Source organism: Mytilus trossulus, unplaced genomic scaffold (assembly GCF_036588685.1).
Source record: "Mytilus trossulus isolate FHL-02 unplaced genomic scaffold, PNRI_Mtr1.1.1.hap1 h1tg000247l__unscaffolded, whole genome shotgun sequence".
Taxonomy (NCBI): domain Eukaryota; kingdom Metazoa; phylum Mollusca; class Bivalvia; order Mytilida; family Mytilidae; genus Mytilus; species Mytilus trossulus.
This window is the reverse complement of record NW_026963318.1, coordinates 268,239-288,312: the sequence shown is the minus strand read 5'-3', so window position 1 is coordinate 288,312 and position 20,074 is coordinate 268,239. Positions and strand designations below refer to the sequence as shown.

Below are 20,074 nucleotides of genomic sequence, written 5' to 3'. Positions count from 1 at the left end.
AACACAAAAAAATAGAATTTTATTTTTATAAAATTTACTTCTGGATACTATCTTATGATCATAAACAAGCTTCTGTCCAGGTTTGGTAGAAATTCAGTATAGTTTAAGAAAGTTATTAAACTACGACAGAATGTAGGATCGCTTAGTCTCGCTTTTTCAACTCAAGTCGACAAAAATGAACTATAACTTTCCAGAGATTCTTTCCTTCAAATGACTTTCCATAAGTAAAAATGTTTTAAAGATCGTTATTCTTTATTGTAGTCATATTTCAAGAAGAGCTCAAAATGACAACTTCGACCTACCGATAAGTCTATCTCTTTTATCTTCAGGGAAAAATTTAGCAGAACATGCCATCACTGAGAGAACTCTCTGTAGAGTGCTATAGTCTGTCTCTAAAAAATAAGACAATAAATTAACATGTCTTGTTATAACTCTTAACATATTTCTGTTTTTCAAAGAGAATACTGAAATATAACATTTCAGGACAATTGCATGTATAATTCAGATCAACAGTAGGCAGTAAAATTACAGGGATTCACCAACAGAACAGACAAAGTACATTCAAATACATGAACATAATTAATATACTGTGGATTCATTATTATTTGTGGGATACCAATTTTCGTGGCTTTCGTGGGTACTGGTGAACCACGAAATTAAATGTTTTCAACGAATAACAAATTTCCTATAGGCTTGTATGTAGACTTCGGCAAAACCACGAAATTATATATCCACAAACTTGCAAGTTTTCCATAATCCACGAAAATTGGTACCCACGAAAATAAATGAATCCACAGTATGACAAATTTCATTAACACCAGATCCTCTACATCGTTGAAATGCAAATGGATCTAAGACCCATCACGTAAGTACTAATTTAGTCTTTCAATATGGTGCTCATTAAAAAGGTATCAAAATCAAATGTTTGTTGCGTGACTACTCTGTTTAATAAGATGTGAGGCTGTTCTTGAATGCCTCTCCATCTTCTATATCTAAGTCTTATTGGTAAGGTATTCCAGTCTTTGATGGTACGTGGAAAGAAGCTGTATTTGTAGGTGTTTGTTGAAGTTTGAAGGTTTCTAAATTTACTTTATTGCACTGTTGTCCTGCCTTGTTGTTCTTCATAAATTGGAATATTCAAGGCTTTTTTTTTATGTAAAGCTTTTTCAAACAAGCAAAGCCTTTTTATTTTCCGTCTAGTCCCTTATGATGGTAGTTTTATATTGGCCAGAGAGCAAATGGTAAACAATTTCTATGAGTTATAAAAATTATAGCCTTGTCCCAACATACTTTACAATGAGATTAAATGGGGAAAGAAATATCAATGCATTACAATTTTATATCAGCAATACATTTTTTCATATTTACATTTGACACACATGCCATGGCCAATTTATAAGGTCGCAATAAAGCGCCAAGCATAAAATACAGATAGCTCTACCAGATGCATATGTATAAAATCTAAACTTAAAACATATTTCTGACTACAAGTCTATGAAGAGGATAAATAAGTAGAAGGACGAGTTTGTAGAAAATCCTATGATAGGTAAATTGTGAGCATTTTAATATTCTATTTTTTTTTTATTTCTTTAATATTGAAAAACAAATAGATATAAAAAATTCTTATATAGGCCAATATTAAATATAAGACAAGATTGTAAACTTTATATATAAAGAAAATTCAAAAATAAGAAACTTGAAATAAAATCCTTGTAACAAAAACAAATAGTTTTGTAATAGCACATGGACAAATAGGGAGTATTTTCAATTTGGAACAAAACATTTGCAATCTGTGCAACAGTGAATCAAACCAAATATATAGCTTATGAAAAGAAAAAGCTGTTTTTAAATAGCATCAGCAACAAAAAGGCAGCATATTCCAATATACATAGAAGCTCCAAGCTAATGCATAAATTTGCATAAATACTTACTTGATATAACCTCTGGAATTATTAAATAACATCAATGTATACATAAATATAAAAATAAATATACTGGAAAATAAACATAGTATTTATTTTTAGTTCAGAAAGTTTTTTGAAGTTGAAAAATTAAATAAAAGAAAAATGTGTCTAATGGGACAAAGATGCTCCTTCTGGTAAATAAGCAAGAGTCAATGTACTCATTAGAAAATGCCTGTACCAAGTCAGGAATATGACAGTTGTTATCCATTCGTTTGATGTGTTTGGACTTTTGATTTTGCCTTTTGATTTTGGACTTTCCTTTTTGAATTTTCCTCGGAGTTCAGTATTTTTGTGTTTTTACTTTGTACTAATTCATAACCTATTGATGTTTATTTATACTGAAGAGACATTGTTAAGGGCATACGATACAGTTACAGGGAAGGTAATGACGTTGCTAACGTAATTTGTTATTTTCGCGACGTCAAACTGCGACATATCGGGAAAAGATGCATTTTTCGACTGATTTTTATCATTCAAGCTGATTTAATTTGTAAACGAGTTCATGGACCCCTATTTTTCAAAACGGCATTTTGTTTCATTTTGCACGGAGATTATGTGACCTAAATTTTATAAAACTGTAAATAGAGGATTTTTTTTAATTTTGATAAACATGCAGTAAAAAATGACCGTTTTTTTCCTCAATTCATGAACATTTGATAAATATGAGTAATTTCTTAATAAAAATTGCATATTTTTTTACGATATTTATAAAATACAGAAATTACCGATTATTTAACAAAAAACAATTTGTGTTTATCTTTTATAACAAAAAAGTTATGTCTTTCTTTCGAAAACGAAATTACGACCACAAATCTGAATTTTGAGCAAATATACAAAATTTCGACCTCATTTTACTCAAAAAGTAGCACATGAAGGTATGTTTTTTATTACATATTTCTTTAAATCAGGTAAAAAATAGCTTATATGCAAATTTTCATGAACTTGTAAATACAGGATCAAAACTGTATCGTATGCCCTTAAAATGTGCATCCGGTGCAGTAAATGGGTAACATTTATATTACTGTTTTCTATCAAACTTAGTTACATTTTTTCGAAATGGTGACAGTCCAAAACAGTGAAAATGGCAATTTTCCATTGATCAAGAGGCATAACAAAAGAATGGTGAGTGACACCATTCAAATTAGAACTTGATCTGTGTTGTGTGCTAATATGCATTGTAGTTAAGCTTTATAACATTTGGTTGAGGCAATGAAAAGGTAAAGTGTGAAAACAGCAAAATGCTAACACTATGATATGTCAAATATACAATTAAGGTGGTACCCAACACTTTCACTAAAATTAATTTGGCTTGTTTAATTTTCATAAAATTTTGACAATGTATTTTCTTTGACCCTTTAACAAAAATATAAAAATTTCAAAAATTTTGAACCAACCGTTTTGTCAGAAAAATTTCACAGGTTATATAGCAGTTTGACAAACCATTATTTTGATCATTGAGACGCTTAGTTATCCCTTTACAATACAACGTAATTATACGTTTAGATGACTTTACAGAGTTATCTCCCTGTAGTGTTAGGCACCACCTTAATCATTGTCTTGACATTTCTTTTGTTTAACTTTTAAAATAATTCAGCAAAACATCATTGCCTGTATAATACAAAGGTTTGAATTATTACTGTTATTCAATTAAGAACATTATTATCTCCCTTTTTTAGCAGGATTCCAGTCAGACAAAGATTATACATATAGTCAATTCTTTTAAACAGGAAATTTTGTATCAACTCTCTAGGGTTACTTTAAAATGATCAATGGTCAAAATAAAATGACCAATAAAATCCTCTAAAATGATCAATGGTCAAAATAAAATGACCAATCAAATCCTCTAAAATTATCAATGGTCAAAATAAAATGACGAATCAAATCCTCTAAAATTATCAATGGTCAAAATAAAATGACCAATAAAATCCTCTAAAATTATCAATGGTCAAAATAAAATGACCAATCAAATCCTCTAAAATTATCAATGGTCAAAATAAAATGACCAATCAAATCCTCAACTGTAAACCTGGTCATGAAAATATGGCATTGTAATTTTTTCAGTCAATCACAATTATTGAATAACGTACCATCAGAAGTATGAGCTTGTTGTTCCCAATATTCTATCACAAAACCATGACACATCTTAGGTACAGCTGGTGCTAACTCAGCCAGTAACATCCAAGATACCTAAAAAAAAATATCACATAAATTTTGTGTGTCTGCAGCGCTTTCTGGATTTACCTGCATTTGGAAGCTCACACCTAAACATTCAAAAGCGAATATGTTTAAATACAGCAAACCATTTGGTGCTCAATGACCAAAGAAGCCTAAAAAGTTTAATAAAATTCATCCAAGGTCAACTTTGCATGGCAAGATGAAAGATTAGTCTTTTTAAAATAATTTCTTAATTTATCATTTGGTCCTGACTACGCAGATCTCATCGGATAATTACTGATCGAATAACTCAATTCTCCAATGATGTTATAATCACCGTGGAATCCATTATGTAAACGGTAATGGGTTTTGGATGGTTAGGTCAGATAATCCCACTGTTGAGGTCGGATGCATCATTTCGAAAGGAGGGTGGTATACCTGACCTAATAATGACTTCATGGTTCAGCTAACAAGCAACCTAACCAAAGTTATTACCTTTGGCTACACACTTAATGGAATCTGCTGTAAACAATTTCCCCCTTATTTACTCGGTAGTGATTAAAACAACAACGTGAAGGTGATATAATTATAATATACTTCATTGTTATCTGTGTTCACATGAGTCTGTAAATTGGAAATAAGTGTGGCTTTAATCTTCCCCTGTCTGGACCAATGTCGACATGCTTTCTGTAAATATTTCCTGGAAAGAATTGATTTCAGTTTTACAATGTGCTCTCCATGTCATGGTATTAATGGATGCAATTTTATCACAAAAGCTATAATAATGTAAATACAGTTTCTTTTTCAATCTGTTAAGAAGTTTCTTTCAAGGTGGTTATGAACACCTTGACTAAATTTTCATAAAATGTAGACAAAATATTTACTTTGACTCTAAAAAAGTATTAAAATTTCCTGAATCCACACACATTATCCAAAAAAGTTTCAATGGATATAAAGCAGTTTGACAAAAACTAATTTTGATCATTAAGAAGCTTACTATCTTCTTTAAAATAGAACTTGATTGAAACATTCGGGTGATATTTACAAAGTTATGTCCCTGTAGAGTTATGTTCCACCTTTAGTTTATACTATAAAAATCTTACCTTAGATCTACCGACTCAGATCGGGTCATTATATTAAGGACATCCCAGGCAAGTCTGTGTGATTCATTGGACATCCTACAAATTTTCAAACTAATATGTAATCAATCTTATTTGTATATAAGCAACTTCATGACAACACCAAGGGAAAGGTAGACAGGACCATTTTACTTCTTTTAATTAGGGGCACTTGTTCAATAATGTTGCTGAAGAATAGATTAAGAAGAAAAATTTGAAGAAATTTCATTCAGAAACCCAGTCTAGTAAATTTCAATATGAGTAGGTGAAACTCAATTTTTTTTTTATCAAGAAACCATTAGCAATAGACCAAAAACAAATGTGAAAACTATATGTCAAACAACAAACCATTTCCAATCATATAAATGTGACAATCCGTTTAGATTTAATTCATAACCCTATTGTAAGAAAAAGAGTACAATGTTTAATGAGGATGTCAGAATGTTATTATCTAATAAAAACATCAAAATAAACCTTTTTTTGGATGGAGAGTTGTCTCATTGGCACTCACACCACATCTTCCTATATCTCTTTACCTTTATTATAGAAAATTACAATATTGCTATAAATCCTGATACCTGTAAATTTTGAGGAAAGTGTGAATAGTAATACCTACCTTTTCAGAGGTACAATATTGTGTAATATGATTTCTTCTAACTGGTCCATACATTTCTCTTGTAGGGTTGTCTCTCTGTCTATAACTAGCGGCATCACTCCTTCTAACCAGGATCTAGAGTAAAAAAACATCAAAATGTTGTTACTGTAAAAAAACGTCTGAAGATTTTTTGTATTTTATTTTATTTTGCACATCTGACGAACTATATTTTTCTATTATAAATGTAAATTGCAAACAAGAATGTCTCCTAAGTACACTGATTCCCCATCGGCATTATCATTTTCTATGTTCAGTGGACCGTGAAAATGGGGTAAAATCTCTAATTTGGCATTAAAATTAGAAAGATCATATCATAAGGAACATGTGTACTATATTTTAAGTTGATTGGACTCCAACTTCATAAAAAACTTTAACATGAAGCGGGACAGACGGACAAAAGAAGAGACAAACAGACAGACCCACTGACCAGAAAACAAAATGCTCATAAATTGGGCATATTTTTTTATTCATTTATCTAGTATATAGATAAATATAGTACTGTGGATTCATTTATTTTCGTGGGTATCAATTTTCGTGGACTGCTGAAAACTTGCATATTCGTGGATATTTAATTTCATGGTTTGCCAATCTCTGTATACAAAGCCTAGTGAAAATATGATATTCGTTGAACATTTGAATTCGTGGTTCCTTTGTACCCACGAAAACCACGAAAATTGGTATCCAACGAATAATAATGAATCTACAGTAAAACACATGGATTTAAAGTTTTAAAAAATATTTTTGAATTCACTTCACATAAGCTAAGAAATCTGTCAGACACTGTTAAATATTAATAGAAATATAATATAAGTAAGACTTAGTTCCCCAATTGTATTTCAATATAGTGTATTTGATATGGTAAACATTTGTGTTTTAAAGAATGACCAGTAGAACATACTTCTGTAAAGGTTTTTCTGTAGGAAAGTCCAGTAATAAATCTGTCAATGACTGCATAGACTGTTTCCTTACAGACAGAGCTGGATCCCGACATCTTTCTACTAAAACATCTAAATCCTGTAATTAAAATAATAACATAATAAAATTGTGTACATATAAGGCATATCTAAATTGCTTCACAAACTAAATCTACAGACTCAAATCAAATGATAAGAGCTGTTGAAATTGTCTAAACTTTAACATTTTTGCATATTAAATCCCAGTAACATCGAATGGCCCAAAAAACAAGTAGACGTTAAAGTAATTGAAACACAAATTTCAAAGAAGGCACAAGGTGAAAATTATGTTCAACTGTAATAATTTGAATAAACTTCACCATTTGTTGGATAATATATAATTGTTTCTATTTTGAAAATAAATACTTCTTTAACGAATAAAACTTCAGATATTCAGTCAGGGGTGCTACTTAAACAAGTGATTTCAGAATCACTTCTTCAAGTAATTTTGGCTGTGAAATATTTTTAAAAAAATCTATAAATAGACACAGACTTTTTAGAATCACTGTAACAAGTAATTTGAGAAGATCACTTAAATAAGTGTTTATAACTTTTTCTTGATATTTTTCTTACAAGCTTGATTCTTTAATTAGTAAAGTGAAGAATTCCATTGAAAAAACATCTAGAAATTGTCTTTTGCTTGATTAGCCTGTCAGTTTTTACAATTTATTTAAAATATGCATTTTCTGGAATAACTTGTAGATCAGGACATAACCTTGAAGTATATCATTCTAACTCTAAAAATAATCAGGTTACCTAATATTTTTGACCTTTGTCTGATAGTCAGAGTAGTTAATGAATATCTGATTACAGAACAATTCCCAAGGGTACTTTTAAAAGATTTAGCGCACTAACTTACTGCTCAAGCACACTGGTGAAGTTAATATCCATAGAAAAAGGGATAATTGATCGATGTAGGAAAATTAAAGAAAAGTTTGTGAAAATATGGAAAATCAAAGAAATTAGCATATGAAGATTAAAGGAAACACCAAAATCACTTAAATAGGTGATAATGAAATCACTTGTTTAAGTAGCACCTCTGACTGATATTTGATCAAAACATACTTAACAGCATTCAAATGATAAGACCCATAAGCCTTTAGTTTGAATTTGATAATTATCTGTGACCTACCTGTCTACTGTAATCAGGGCACTGAAATCTTATGATATTCTCTAATGCATGTAATGCTGCCTTTCTGACATTAACTTTAGGATCTTTTGCTCTGCGTCTAAACATGGAGGTGACACCATCATCATCAGGCATGTCTGGAACAAATTGTTAAATGTATACAAATAATTCAGTAAAGCATTGATTCCCATTGGACATCCAAAAGCATTCCTATTTAAAATTCCCAACAAAATGTTTTATTTTCATTTTTTTTGCCATGTATCAATTTTTTTTATAATCTATTTGTTTCATTAATGGATCAAGTAGTTGGAAAAATCCTTTTAATACACTGTGGTCTATAAACAAAGTTGACATAAATAAAAAGAAGTTAATCAAGTTGTCGTGAGATTTCTTAACTCCATCTTCCATGGTAAAGATGAACTAGTTTTAATAGTAGTAACAAGAAGTCATGTATGATATCCAATGTTGGTAGTGTATTTAGATCTAGTCTTAGAATCCTTTTATTGTTGGATTGGTGTCTGATTGAAGTATTTCAAACAACTTCTTGATTTAAATGGATAAGATTTCCTCACAATGACACAGCAGTAAAAAGATTTATCGGAATATTTCTTTTTATGTTAGTATTACAGATCATCGTTGGCCATCTTAATGAGACTGATTTTCTGGCTTGAGCCAGTCCAGCGTAGGTGAGAATAGTAATTGAGTGAGATGCCAACGATAATCTATTTATAGCTATTTTACCTATGATGACGTTGTTTATTTCATTGACAAGAGGCACAAGCGTCCTTAATTTCCAAAGATAATTTTTCATATCACTCTACTGTGCTGAGAAAGGAAAGGAAATTATCAGTCAGAAAGATCAAAGGAAAATTGTAAAATAGTGATAATAACTATTATTGATTCATTTTTCATATATAGCATTATCACAAACTATATCATTGAAATGTTATTTCATATATTTTTTTTTTAATAAAAAGACAGTCTTCCTAAAGTGAAAAATATGGTGACCCATGCTGACTTTTACATTAGACTCTTTTGTAACCCAGACAACATACTTGGATTAAATGGTGTGAGATAAACTCCATGGAATGGTGTTTTCCCCGGAGCAGGTGGTTGGTTGGCATTCATTGGTGTCTGATCTTCTACAGCTGGTCCTTGGATGTTCTCTGCTGTCTTCTCAGCATTGTTTGTTGTGTTATTGTCTGAAATAGTCACAAAAGGATAAATGGACAATACAGTGTTACTGTGTTAACATTCATCATTTATGAAAGGTAAAGGCAGACTTAAAGTTATTTGATACAAAAAAAAAAAAATCATGTAACTTTTTGTCTTGATTATTTTTATGTTTTGAAATGCATCAAATGTTTGGTTTAATTAAAACTAGACAAGTTCTAATCTATATATAACAAGAATGTGTTCAAAGTACACGGATGTCCCACTCGCACTATTATTTTCCATGTTCAATGGACCATGAAATTGTATAAAAAATATAATTAGGCGTTAATATTAGAAAGATAATATCATAGGGAACATGTGTACTAAGTTTCAAATTGATTGGACTTCAACTTCATCAAAAACTAACTTGACCAAAAACTTTAACCTGAAGCGGGACAGACGGACGAACGGACGCACAGACCAGAAAACATAATGTCCCTCTACTATCGTAGGTGGGGCATAAAAAAAATGAAAGATAGATATATAAAAGAAAATATTTTTTTCCAAATCCCATATTGCTGCTTTAAAGTATTATTGTACTTGATTTAGACCTTATTAATCAGTTGTCACTAAAAATACTGTTAAAACTTCTTCTTAACAACACAACAGCAACTAAAGAAGAAAACTATATATCCTAATGCAATTTCCCTTTAGTTTTAAAAACTTACCATCAGTAGCAGATTGTGTCCTGACATCCATGGCAGGTGTTGGTATAAGGTGTGGAGGGGCATGTTCCCTCAGTCTACTTCTAGGTGTTACAATATCCTGTAGGGTTTCTTTTATAACATTGTCTTTTGACAAGAAACATGTTGAAAATGATGATATGGCTCTGGTTCTTACACTATAAAATCAAAGGGCATGACATTATCTATCTATAAATTATGATTTAAAGGAGTTTTACAATTAAAACTGCAATTACCAATTCAAATACAATCAAACATCCTAAGTATTCCATAAAAACATACATAAAACATAGGGAAAGACCTTTGAAATCACAACTATGGGTGGATGTCAAGTATAGTAAAAATATAAGTGAAATTCTAAATTTATCCGAAAAGGGGACTTAATACCACATTTTGAAAATGTCTTCCCCGAGTACCAAGTATGTTTAAATGAAACAATTCTAAGAACTTAAGTTTAAATTTGGTGACCGGACACAACAAATACCAATTAATTCATGAAACATTTAAAATAAAATTATTTTGTCAAGTAAGCACAGAAATATGTTTTATTTAAATATACAGTCGATTCCACTTAATTGCATACCGCTTAATAGCATAATTCGGTAAATTGCATACTTTTCTCCTGCACAAAACCATTTCCCATTCACCTAATGTTAAATTGTCCGGTTATATGCATAGCCTTACAAGTGGCATTTCGGTTTATTGCATAGAAAATATTCGCCAGCTAGATATGCTCAGTTAAAACTGACGAGATTTTTTTTACCAGAAACGGCAATTTGGTAAGTATATTTTTCTTGAATGCATCATAATTTTCATTATTATTTCACATTTACTTGTGTGTTATTCAAATAAAGTTTTAAAACAGTATCTTCCATGTTTATATGATTATAGAAAAGGCCTCGATGTGTACACAGGTAAAGTTTCCCATATTCTATTTTAAGCCTCGAGGTCATAAAAATGTCAATCAGCTGATTGTTGTAAAAACACAACCATTCTATGATCTTCTATCTCAAAAGGTGTTAATTATTGATTGGATTTCAAACATTGTTCATAGATTATATTTTTGGTGAATTTTTAAAACATTAACGCCTGCTAATTATCGATCATTATCCAATGTGTAATTTCGTAATTCAGCTTGGGTGATCTACATTTATGTTAAATATTACAGGGCATTTATATATGGTTGAAGAATTCTATACATCAATCTTTCCTTTTTAATATTTTTCTAAAAGAAAATTAACTTCTGATTATTATATTTTCTCACTTTCAACGCTCGTGTCCAGCAAATAACCCGTGCATGGCCCCATCACCTGTTAACTGCTTTGCATAAACGAAACTAGCGGTGTTAAAGTAACAGTGTCACATCACTGTGTAATTGGTAAATACTGAATATCAAAGGCAGTTCATTACACAATTATTGTTTACAATGATTATAAACTGTGTAGTATTGTTAAACAGTTTGTTTTAAACAAAGCGTAACAATTTAATTTGTACATCCGGGTCATAGAAACAAATCTATTTTTAGAACAATTTCATTATCGTATCTCAGGTAAAGGAAAAGTCGGTACATAAATAAACAAAAACAAAATGTTTTTATAAACTTTATTGAAAGAATACACAATGAAATAAAATGTATGACAGTAGACAAATAACTTTTATTAGAATAAATAAGCATTCATTATGTTGTAAGTGGACTATGGACGTACATCTTTCTTCTTTGCTGATCTGCACTATCGATGTCATTTGACTCCGTAATTTGTCATTTCGGATATAAGCATACTCCGCTTTATTGCATAATTTCGTCTGACAAATAGGCTATGCAAATAACCGGAATGTACTGTATCATGAAAAATATTTGTTTCACTATTTTTAAGAAAAAGGAAAGTGTGAGTACTTACGTAGGAGCAGCATCCGAACATCTAGCTAACAATATTCCAAGTAATGAGGTGTGCTTGATAAAAACAGCTGTCTCTGGTGTCATGTGCTCTATATAAAAAAAATAACATTGGCATGGATATTCATTCTAATATATAATTTTCAGAAAGAGAAAACCTTGGGCATTATAGCTATGTAAGAAATGGGTAAACATTTAAGGTTCATTATAAACATTTTTTAATCTATGAACAACTCTTACATGTCACACCTTGGTGTAAATATATCACAAATCAGGGTATTAATCTTTTTAATAAACTTAGTGTACCGTTGATTGGCAGTTTCAACATCTTCACATTTTTTTTTTATAAATAATTAATTTTTAAGACTTGATTTGAATATGGCAATATAATACCTTACTGTGCAAATAAAAAAGGTTTGGTCCAAAAATATTTTATCTAATTGCAGTTTGATGGGTCAGTTGCTCAGACTTCGTTTTTTTATGACATATTTTGTATACTGTTGGTTGTCTTCTGGTTGTTTTTGGTATAATGCCATGGCAACGTCAGATTTTTGTGACTCGTGAGTTTGTATGTCCCTTTGGTATCTTTTGTAGCTCCTTTTGAGCTCATCTCGTCAAAAGAACCAACTGGTAAAATAGGTCAGCTCCTTGCTAGTAACAGGTGTTTAGTATGATGCAAGTGCAGTGTATTCAAATTAAACATACAATTCCATAAGATATGAATTCCACATCTGTATTTAAAATTGTACATATGTATTTCTTTAGAATAAGGAATTTGTATTGTGAGAGGATAAAGCCTTGTTCTTTATATAGGCTGTAACAATGATTAAGGGAATAACATTAAATTACAATAGCGTACCATCAGGTTGTCTTTCTGGTGTGGATAATAAACTCAGGACAACCTCCATAGCAAAGGCTCTGTTGTTTATCTGAAAAAAATCCCATATGTAAATTTATTAATTTCTCAAGTTTTATTTAAAAACATCACTACTACTAATTCAAAACATATCCAAAAGAATAAAAACTTTCCTTAATCGATGAAAATTGGTAACCATGAAAAAAATGAATCCACAGTAGTTTACATAATAGCAAAACAACTAACCACAGGAGTAACTGAAATCAACACAAAGAGTGAGTTGTATGTAATGTTTGCAGCCTTACTGTTTAAATCAACAAACATCTTACCTTAGAATATACAGAGAGTTTATAAAACCATTCCACCATATGACCATACCTTAGAATGTTTAGAGAGTTTATAAAACCATTCCACCATATGACCATACCTTAGAATGTTTAGAGAGTTTATAAAACCATTCCACCATATGACCATATCTAAGTATGTATAGAGAGTTTATAAAACCATACCACCATATGACCATACCGTACAATGTTTAGAGAGTTTATAAAACCATTCCACCATATGACCATACCTTAGAATGTTTAGAGAGTTTATAAAACCATACCACCATATGACCATACCTAAGAATGTTTAGAGAGTTTATAAAACCATTCCACCATATGACCATACCTTAGAATGTTTAGAGAGTTTATAAAACCATTCCACCATATGACCATACCGTACAATGTTTAGAGAGTTTATAAAACCATTTCACCATATGACCATACCTTAGAATGTTTAGAGAGTTTATAAAACCATTCCACCATATGACCATACCTTAGAATGTTTAGAGAGTTTATAAAACCATTCCACCATATGACCATACCTTAGAATGTTTAGAGAGTTTATAAAACCATTCCACCATATGACCATAAGCTGTGTTTGGTAGTTCCTGTAATATTGTGACGACAGACTGTGCTACCTTCCCTCTGTATTCAGCTTTATCAGGAACCTTTGTACACATGTGTTGGAGGAGAGTCTTCACAGTGTTAACTGATCTTTCTTCAGTCTTCAATAAGGAACTATAAACAAAACGTATAAGTGAATATGATGTACAGAACTTTAATTGTCAAGATACAAATAACTACATACAAAAAGTCATGTATTGCAGGTCTAACTGTAACAGCTTATTCTTTTTTTTTGTTAATCATGTTAAGTTTAAATGCAATTTTGAAATTGTTATAATGGTTTCAAAATTGGTCATGACTTGGCAATTATAGCTGCCTAAGCTGACTGGTTTTACTCATTGTTGAAGGCCTATATTTCCTTACATCCACAACATTTGGACTCTTGTGAATGTTTGTCTTATTGGCAATCATATCACATCTCCTTTTTGATATAATACTACCTACACTTCATAACAGTATCTGCTTTGCTTTATAGGACCAAGTTGATGTGTGTGCTAGGCTTTTTTTGTTGTTGTTATATTTATATCTATTAAGTTTTCTACTAAAGTTACATGATCAACATCTTTGTAATTACTGTTAGTAGGTAATTTTTGTATTGTCCAATAAGAAATTTGTCATCTTTTTTTTTATATAGAAATTCTTTGCAATCATAATCATAATGCAATACTTTATACAGAAAATTTACCAATTTTTTTTTATACCAATTGTGTTTTTTTACCGTGAGTTAATGAAATTCTAACATTGCCTCTTAAGATGGTTATCTCATTTTCAGAGTGCCGTCCTCTGGCACTAGGTACATTAACACAATACAGATATTATATTTCATTACCTTATAAAGTACATAGCATGGTCTTTTGTCACCTGAATGTGTTTAGGTACAGATGTGGCAGCAACTTTATTATCACCAATCAACATAAGAAGATTAGGCAACAGATATTTACAGGTCTAAAAAAGAAAGAAACAAGAATGTGTTCACAGTACACGGATGCCCCACTCGCATTATCATTTTCTATGTTTAGTGGACCGTGAAATTGGAATAAATTCTCTAATTTGGCATTAAAATTAGAATGATCTTATCAAAGGGAACATGTATACCTAAGTTTCAAGTTCAAAACTACCTTGACCAAAAACTTTAACCTGAAGCGGGACAAGCGGACGAACGAACAGATGGACTCACAGACCAGAAAACATAATGCCCCTCTACTATCATATGTGGGGCATGAAAATGTTCTTTTTACATGTTTACATATATTTTGTTACTACCTCTCTCCTTGGTTATTAAATCAAATTTCCATATATCCATATAAAGCAGTATCATTAATACCACCCGCATTTTTAAATATCTATGAGCCATATCCATTCTTTTGCATCATAACCAAATAATAATAAGACAAAAAATAACAATCAATCATTTAAGACAATGATTTCAAAGTTATTACAGCTTTTATATTAATGCTAGCAAGACAAATCTTTGTTTGGCTTGCTTGCTTTGCTTGTATCAATGTTTGCTCAAGCATGACAATTAAGATAGGTGGGGCTCCAGCTTGTATACATCATACTTAAATTTTATTGGACGTTATGTTTGAGGTAAAGGACACTAAATTTTAAAACATCACAAGATGACAAATATAAAGCGCAATTGTAGAAATGGAAGCCAAAAACTTTTTTTTGTTTTTTCTCGAAGATATGCATTTTTTATTATTCAACTTAAACATTGTTAAAAGACTGTCGTAAAGTACTTAAAGCAAAAAAACTATTCGAACACACCTACTCTGATTTTGTGATTCATTACATAAGTATTTCATTAGACCCATATATTTCATCTTTTAGTACTGTGATTTTTTGTAATAAAGTCAACCTGTGGCTTTGCTATATAAAAATGATAGAATATGAAGCGAGATGAAATATTCTTGCTTTGTACGTTTTCAAGACAAAATATTCATCTCAAACACACCATAACATAAGAAGGTGCACTTGATTTTCTAATAAAAGAGATAAATTAAGTAGGAGGGGAAATGACTAATTCATCCTTTTTATTTATTATGTCCATTGTTATTGAATATTGCGCATTTTGGATTAATTTTTGCTTGCAAACCTTCAAACTGATTATTCTTTGTTTATAGAGAAGGCGACAAATGCTTTCTGTAATGTTTACCATATTTTTTTTAAAAGTGAATAGAAACAAATAAAATAACAATTTTCTTCTCAAATACGAAGTGTTTTATTGTAAAAAACAACCATTTGCATAAGTTTTCAATTTATCTATTACATAGTTAGGCAGAACAATTAGATATCAAGTCGCCGACATGGTTATCTATCAAGTTGGATGAAGAAAAAGCATTAACTTCATTTTTTTAAAACTTAATACGGACGGAGAACATATCAATCTATAAGTTTAGTTATTTCCAGGTCTGTCCTTCCATTATGTGACTCAAGAAAAAAAATCAAAACATTGGTACTAGTAATAATTGTATCAAAAAGAGAAAATCAAGTGAACCTTCTTATGCTAGGGTGTGTTTGAGATGAATATTTTGTCTTAAAAATATACAAAGAAAGAATATTTGATACATCAACTCGTTTCAGATTCTATCATTTTTATATAGCAATGCATATCTTCGAGAAAAAAAAACCACCAATTTTTTGGCTTTCATTTCTATGATTGCGCTTTATATTAATCATCCAGTGATGTTTTAAAATTTAGTGTCCTTTACCTCAAACATAACGTCCAATAAAATTTAAGTATGATGTATACAAGCTGAAGCCCCACCTATCTTAATTGTCATGATTGAGCAAACATTGATACAAGCAAAGCAAGCAAGCCAAACAAAGATTTGTCTTGCTAGCATTAATGTAAAAGCTGTAACTATTTTTTTCTATATATGTTATAGTTTTAAAATATTTCAATACCAGTACATAATGTTTCATTGAACATGAGTTCACCCCTGGTAGTTGTTGGGTAAATGTTTCTCAATCTCTTGTTTTCAATGTGGATTTTTGTGGACTTTTTTCTGATTCTTTGTTTTATCTTTTGATCATTATATTGTCTGACTTTTGATTATTGATGCCTTTCATATTTTCTCCATTTTTTTTAAAAATGATATTTAAATACAAAAATTCTTCTTTATACTTCGCATAAACTATATAGAATAACAGTTTCTTATGATGCTTATAGGACTTCAAGTTTCATAAGTAAACAAATAAACAAATAAATATTAATGCTATAGAAAGTGGACTATTCATGAATTAGTAAAATAATATTTCCCTTTGGAGAAATGAATTATAAAGACAAATAGGTTTGCTTTATTATTTAATAGTGTTTTTCTGCTCTTTAGGGAGGTTTTATCTCTTTGACACAATCCCCATTTTCAATTTTATTGTGGACTGTAACACAAATAAAATTTTTGATCTTGAATGGTGCCTTTTTTTTTCTACATTAGAAAATGCCAAGTCAGGAATATGACAGTTGTTATCCATTCATTTGATGTGTTTGGACTTTTGATTTTGCCTTTTGATTTTGGACTTTCCTTTTTGAATTTTCCTCGGAGTTCAGAATTTTTGTGTTTTTACTTTTTGTTGACCATTTCTTTACAAAGACAATACTTGTATTTTTAATACTTACAGCATTTACCAATGAACCAACATGTCCATGTAGTGGTTTACACAGTAGACTTAATCCCTGAAAAAATAGAACACTTTTAATGCTTTTATAGTGAGGTTTAGCAAAGTATTTAAAACAAGAACAACTTAAAGGTTATTCAGAAATTACAAGAATAAAGTACATAAATAAAGAATTGTGAAATTCAATTTATCTTCACTAGGGAGCATTAATTAGTGATATCAGATAATATTATTAATTCGTATTATTTAACAAATTTGATTCGTTTAGGCATAGTCACATGTTAAACTATATTTTCGAAGGTAGAGAGAAAACGGCGTATAGCAAAAAGCATATTTACCGGCAAAATGCATATCGCACGGTTATTTTTAGAATATCTAAAAACCGATATACTTTGTGACGTCATGTAATGAATTTCAGGATATTGTTTAACGTTTTGAAACACATGATATCTGTGATCAATAATTTGACGGAAAAAAATTTCAAATACATAAGATGTAAAAAAAAAAGAGTAAATTAAATAATAACTAATATGTTGTTATTGTCAAGGAGACAAATTGATGTAATATTTATAAAATTCCAACAAACCTAAATGACGATTTTGATACAAATATGGTCGGAAATTAATAATATAACAAATATAGCCTTTGTATGAGGTCAATACAGGATATATCGACCTCAGTCAATATACTTCTTTCAGGTCAATATATCCTTGTATCGACCTCATACAAAGGCTATATTTGTATAATGTTGCATGTAAATAATGTAATCAGAACTGATTGAGATTTTCAAAAAATCTTCTGAGCCATTAACTTACCCTATAAGCAAGTCCTGGCAGTGACAACCTTTGAATTGTCCTATTAATAATAAATAACAATTTACAAGTATTAGAAAATATAAGCATTACATTGTAAAAATATTATCTGAAATTTTACCAATTCTTTTTATAATGCTTAATAGTTATGAATCAAATATCAGAGATTCAACTTTCAAATATGATTTATGTTGAAAATTCAATACTTCTCAAAAGTGATATTAAATCTTAAATTCACCACAGCTACTATGTTATCGTATATTCTTTTCCAGTTAAATTTATATTTTTCATTATATTAAATTATTCAAATTATATAGAGTGAGGAAAATCAATGTAAACAATTAAACAGACAACAAATCAGCAAAATAATTTTCTTTCGCAGTTATACTATTTGAAAATTTATACCCTTGATCAAATTTTCCATCATATGTATCTGTGTCCTGTCTGGTGAGTGTGGCTAGGATCTGGACAGTATGATAGGCTGATGATTCAGACTGGCGTAGAGAGGTGGTCTCTAACAAACTTATCAAATCCTACAAATAGATTAACTTTATTACAATTCATGGACAAACTAGACAATCAAACAGTTCACGACTGGCGTAGGGAGGTGGTCTCTAACAAACTTATCAAATCCTACAAATAGATTAACTTTATTACAATTCATGGACAAACTAGACAATCAAACAGTTCACGACTGGCGTAGGGAGGTGGTCTCTAACAAACTTATCAAATCCTACAAATAGATTAACTTTATTACAATCCATGCATAAACTAGACAATCAAACAGTTCACGACTGGCGTAGGGAGGTCATCTCTAACAAACTTATCAAATCCTACAAATAGATTAACTGTATTACAATCCATGCATAAACTAGACAACCAAACAGTTCACCTTTAATCTAGTAGTCCAAAGAACAAACAATTAACTTTCCAACTAGTTTGTCTTGCTATTTTTTTGTAGCAAGAAAGGTCAACCTCTTTTAAGAGAAAACCTATATTGTGATCTTCTTGTTAAGCTATTGTGATAGATATGCATTTTCAACAGTCAAATAAAAGTTACTTCTCTTATAAGGAATGTTTTCTGAGGGTGATCTTTAAATCCAGGTTTGTCTGTACAGTCAACAGAGTTCTACTGGTCCATACAGTACCATTTATATGTAGACTTTGTGAGGGTGTTAGGCCAAATAAAAATATATGTGTGGTTCCAGTAACCCTACCGTCCCTACTTTTTCGGCTTAAAAATTGCCTACCCTAAAGATTTTATTGTCATTTTTCATTAAGCACTGTTAAAGTCAGAATGTTGCTCCCATAGACTCCATGTAAAAAAAACCACCATAAAATAAAAAAAAATCCCTACCTACCTACCCTTATTTTTTTTCCAGATGTAACTGGAACCACACATACTAATTTATTTGGCCTTAGGTTATTAATCACTTCAAGCAAACATCAATAAAACCTAACATAAAGAACCAATTATCATTTCTGCAGATTTGTTTCTAAAGGAATGTCACTAACCAAGTTTAAATAGTGGTATCTTCTAATATCAGCCTGAAAAAATATCTCAATACTCATGAATAAAAGTCAACACTTGCACTAAAAGTGACAAATACTATAAAATCAAAACTGTTCCTAATGCTTATCAAAAATCAAAATGATATATTTTCATCTTATGTGTGCGATAAATTATCATAAATTAAAGAACTGAATTAAAATGGCTATGAAACATTTGATTCATCTTTTTTAACCTTGTTTTTGGTTGTCTTATTATATCATTATTGTCTTGCCACTGAATATTAAGCAGTCAACTTACAATTATTATTGTCCTATCAATGATTTTTTTCCATTACCTTTAACAAAGCTTCTAACAATTTTCTGAATCCTGAGATTTCTTGTGGAGCCAGTTCCTCTATACTCTCATCATCATCACTTCCAAAATCCTACAAAATTAAATTAAATAATATTACTGCTACATGTATATACTGGAAAACTTTTCTGTGGGGTTAAAATTCTGTGGGTTGTAATTTAAATTAATTCATTGGGATATTTTTTTGTTTAAACAATATTCCTAAGAAG

General features: G+C 30.4%; 1 protein-coding gene across 3 annotated transcripts in view; it reads right to left on the bottom strand.

Moving 5' to 3' along the window:
* Positions 1–20,074, bottom strand: part of LOC134701642 (condensin-2 complex subunit D3-L-like) — a 56,268-nt gene that overhangs the window by 31,122 nt on the left and 5,072 nt on the right. For all 3 annotated transcript variants that reach the window (XM_063562775.1, XM_063562776.1, XM_063562777.1), the window contains exons 7-23: positions 19,849–19,938; positions 18,407–18,534; positions 18,005–18,044; positions 17,191–17,247; positions 14,401–14,516; positions 13,490–13,685; positions 12,625–12,694; positions 11,770–11,857; positions 9,857–10,029; positions 9,029–9,175; positions 7,977–8,110; positions 6,790–6,905; positions 5,853–5,966; positions 5,222–5,296; positions 4,716–4,818; positions 4,052–4,151; positions 303–392 (exon numbers count right to left, since the gene is read on the bottom strand). In XM_063562775.1, the coding sequence (XP_063418845.1) occupies positions 303–392; positions 4,052–4,151; positions 4,716–4,818; positions 5,222–5,296; positions 5,853–5,966; positions 6,790–6,905; positions 7,977–8,110; positions 9,029–9,175; positions 9,857–10,029; positions 11,770–11,857; positions 12,625–12,694; positions 13,490–13,685; positions 14,401–14,516; positions 17,191–17,247; positions 18,005–18,044; positions 18,407–18,534; positions 19,849–19,938 (1,837 nt within the window). The remainder of the gene's footprint in view (positions 1–302; positions 393–4,051; positions 4,152–4,715; positions 4,819–5,221; positions 5,297–5,852; positions 5,967–6,789; positions 6,906–7,976; positions 8,111–9,028; positions 9,176–9,856; positions 10,030–11,769; positions 11,858–12,624; positions 12,695–13,489; positions 13,686–14,400; positions 14,517–17,190; positions 17,248–18,004; positions 18,045–18,406; positions 18,535–19,848; positions 19,939–20,074) is intronic.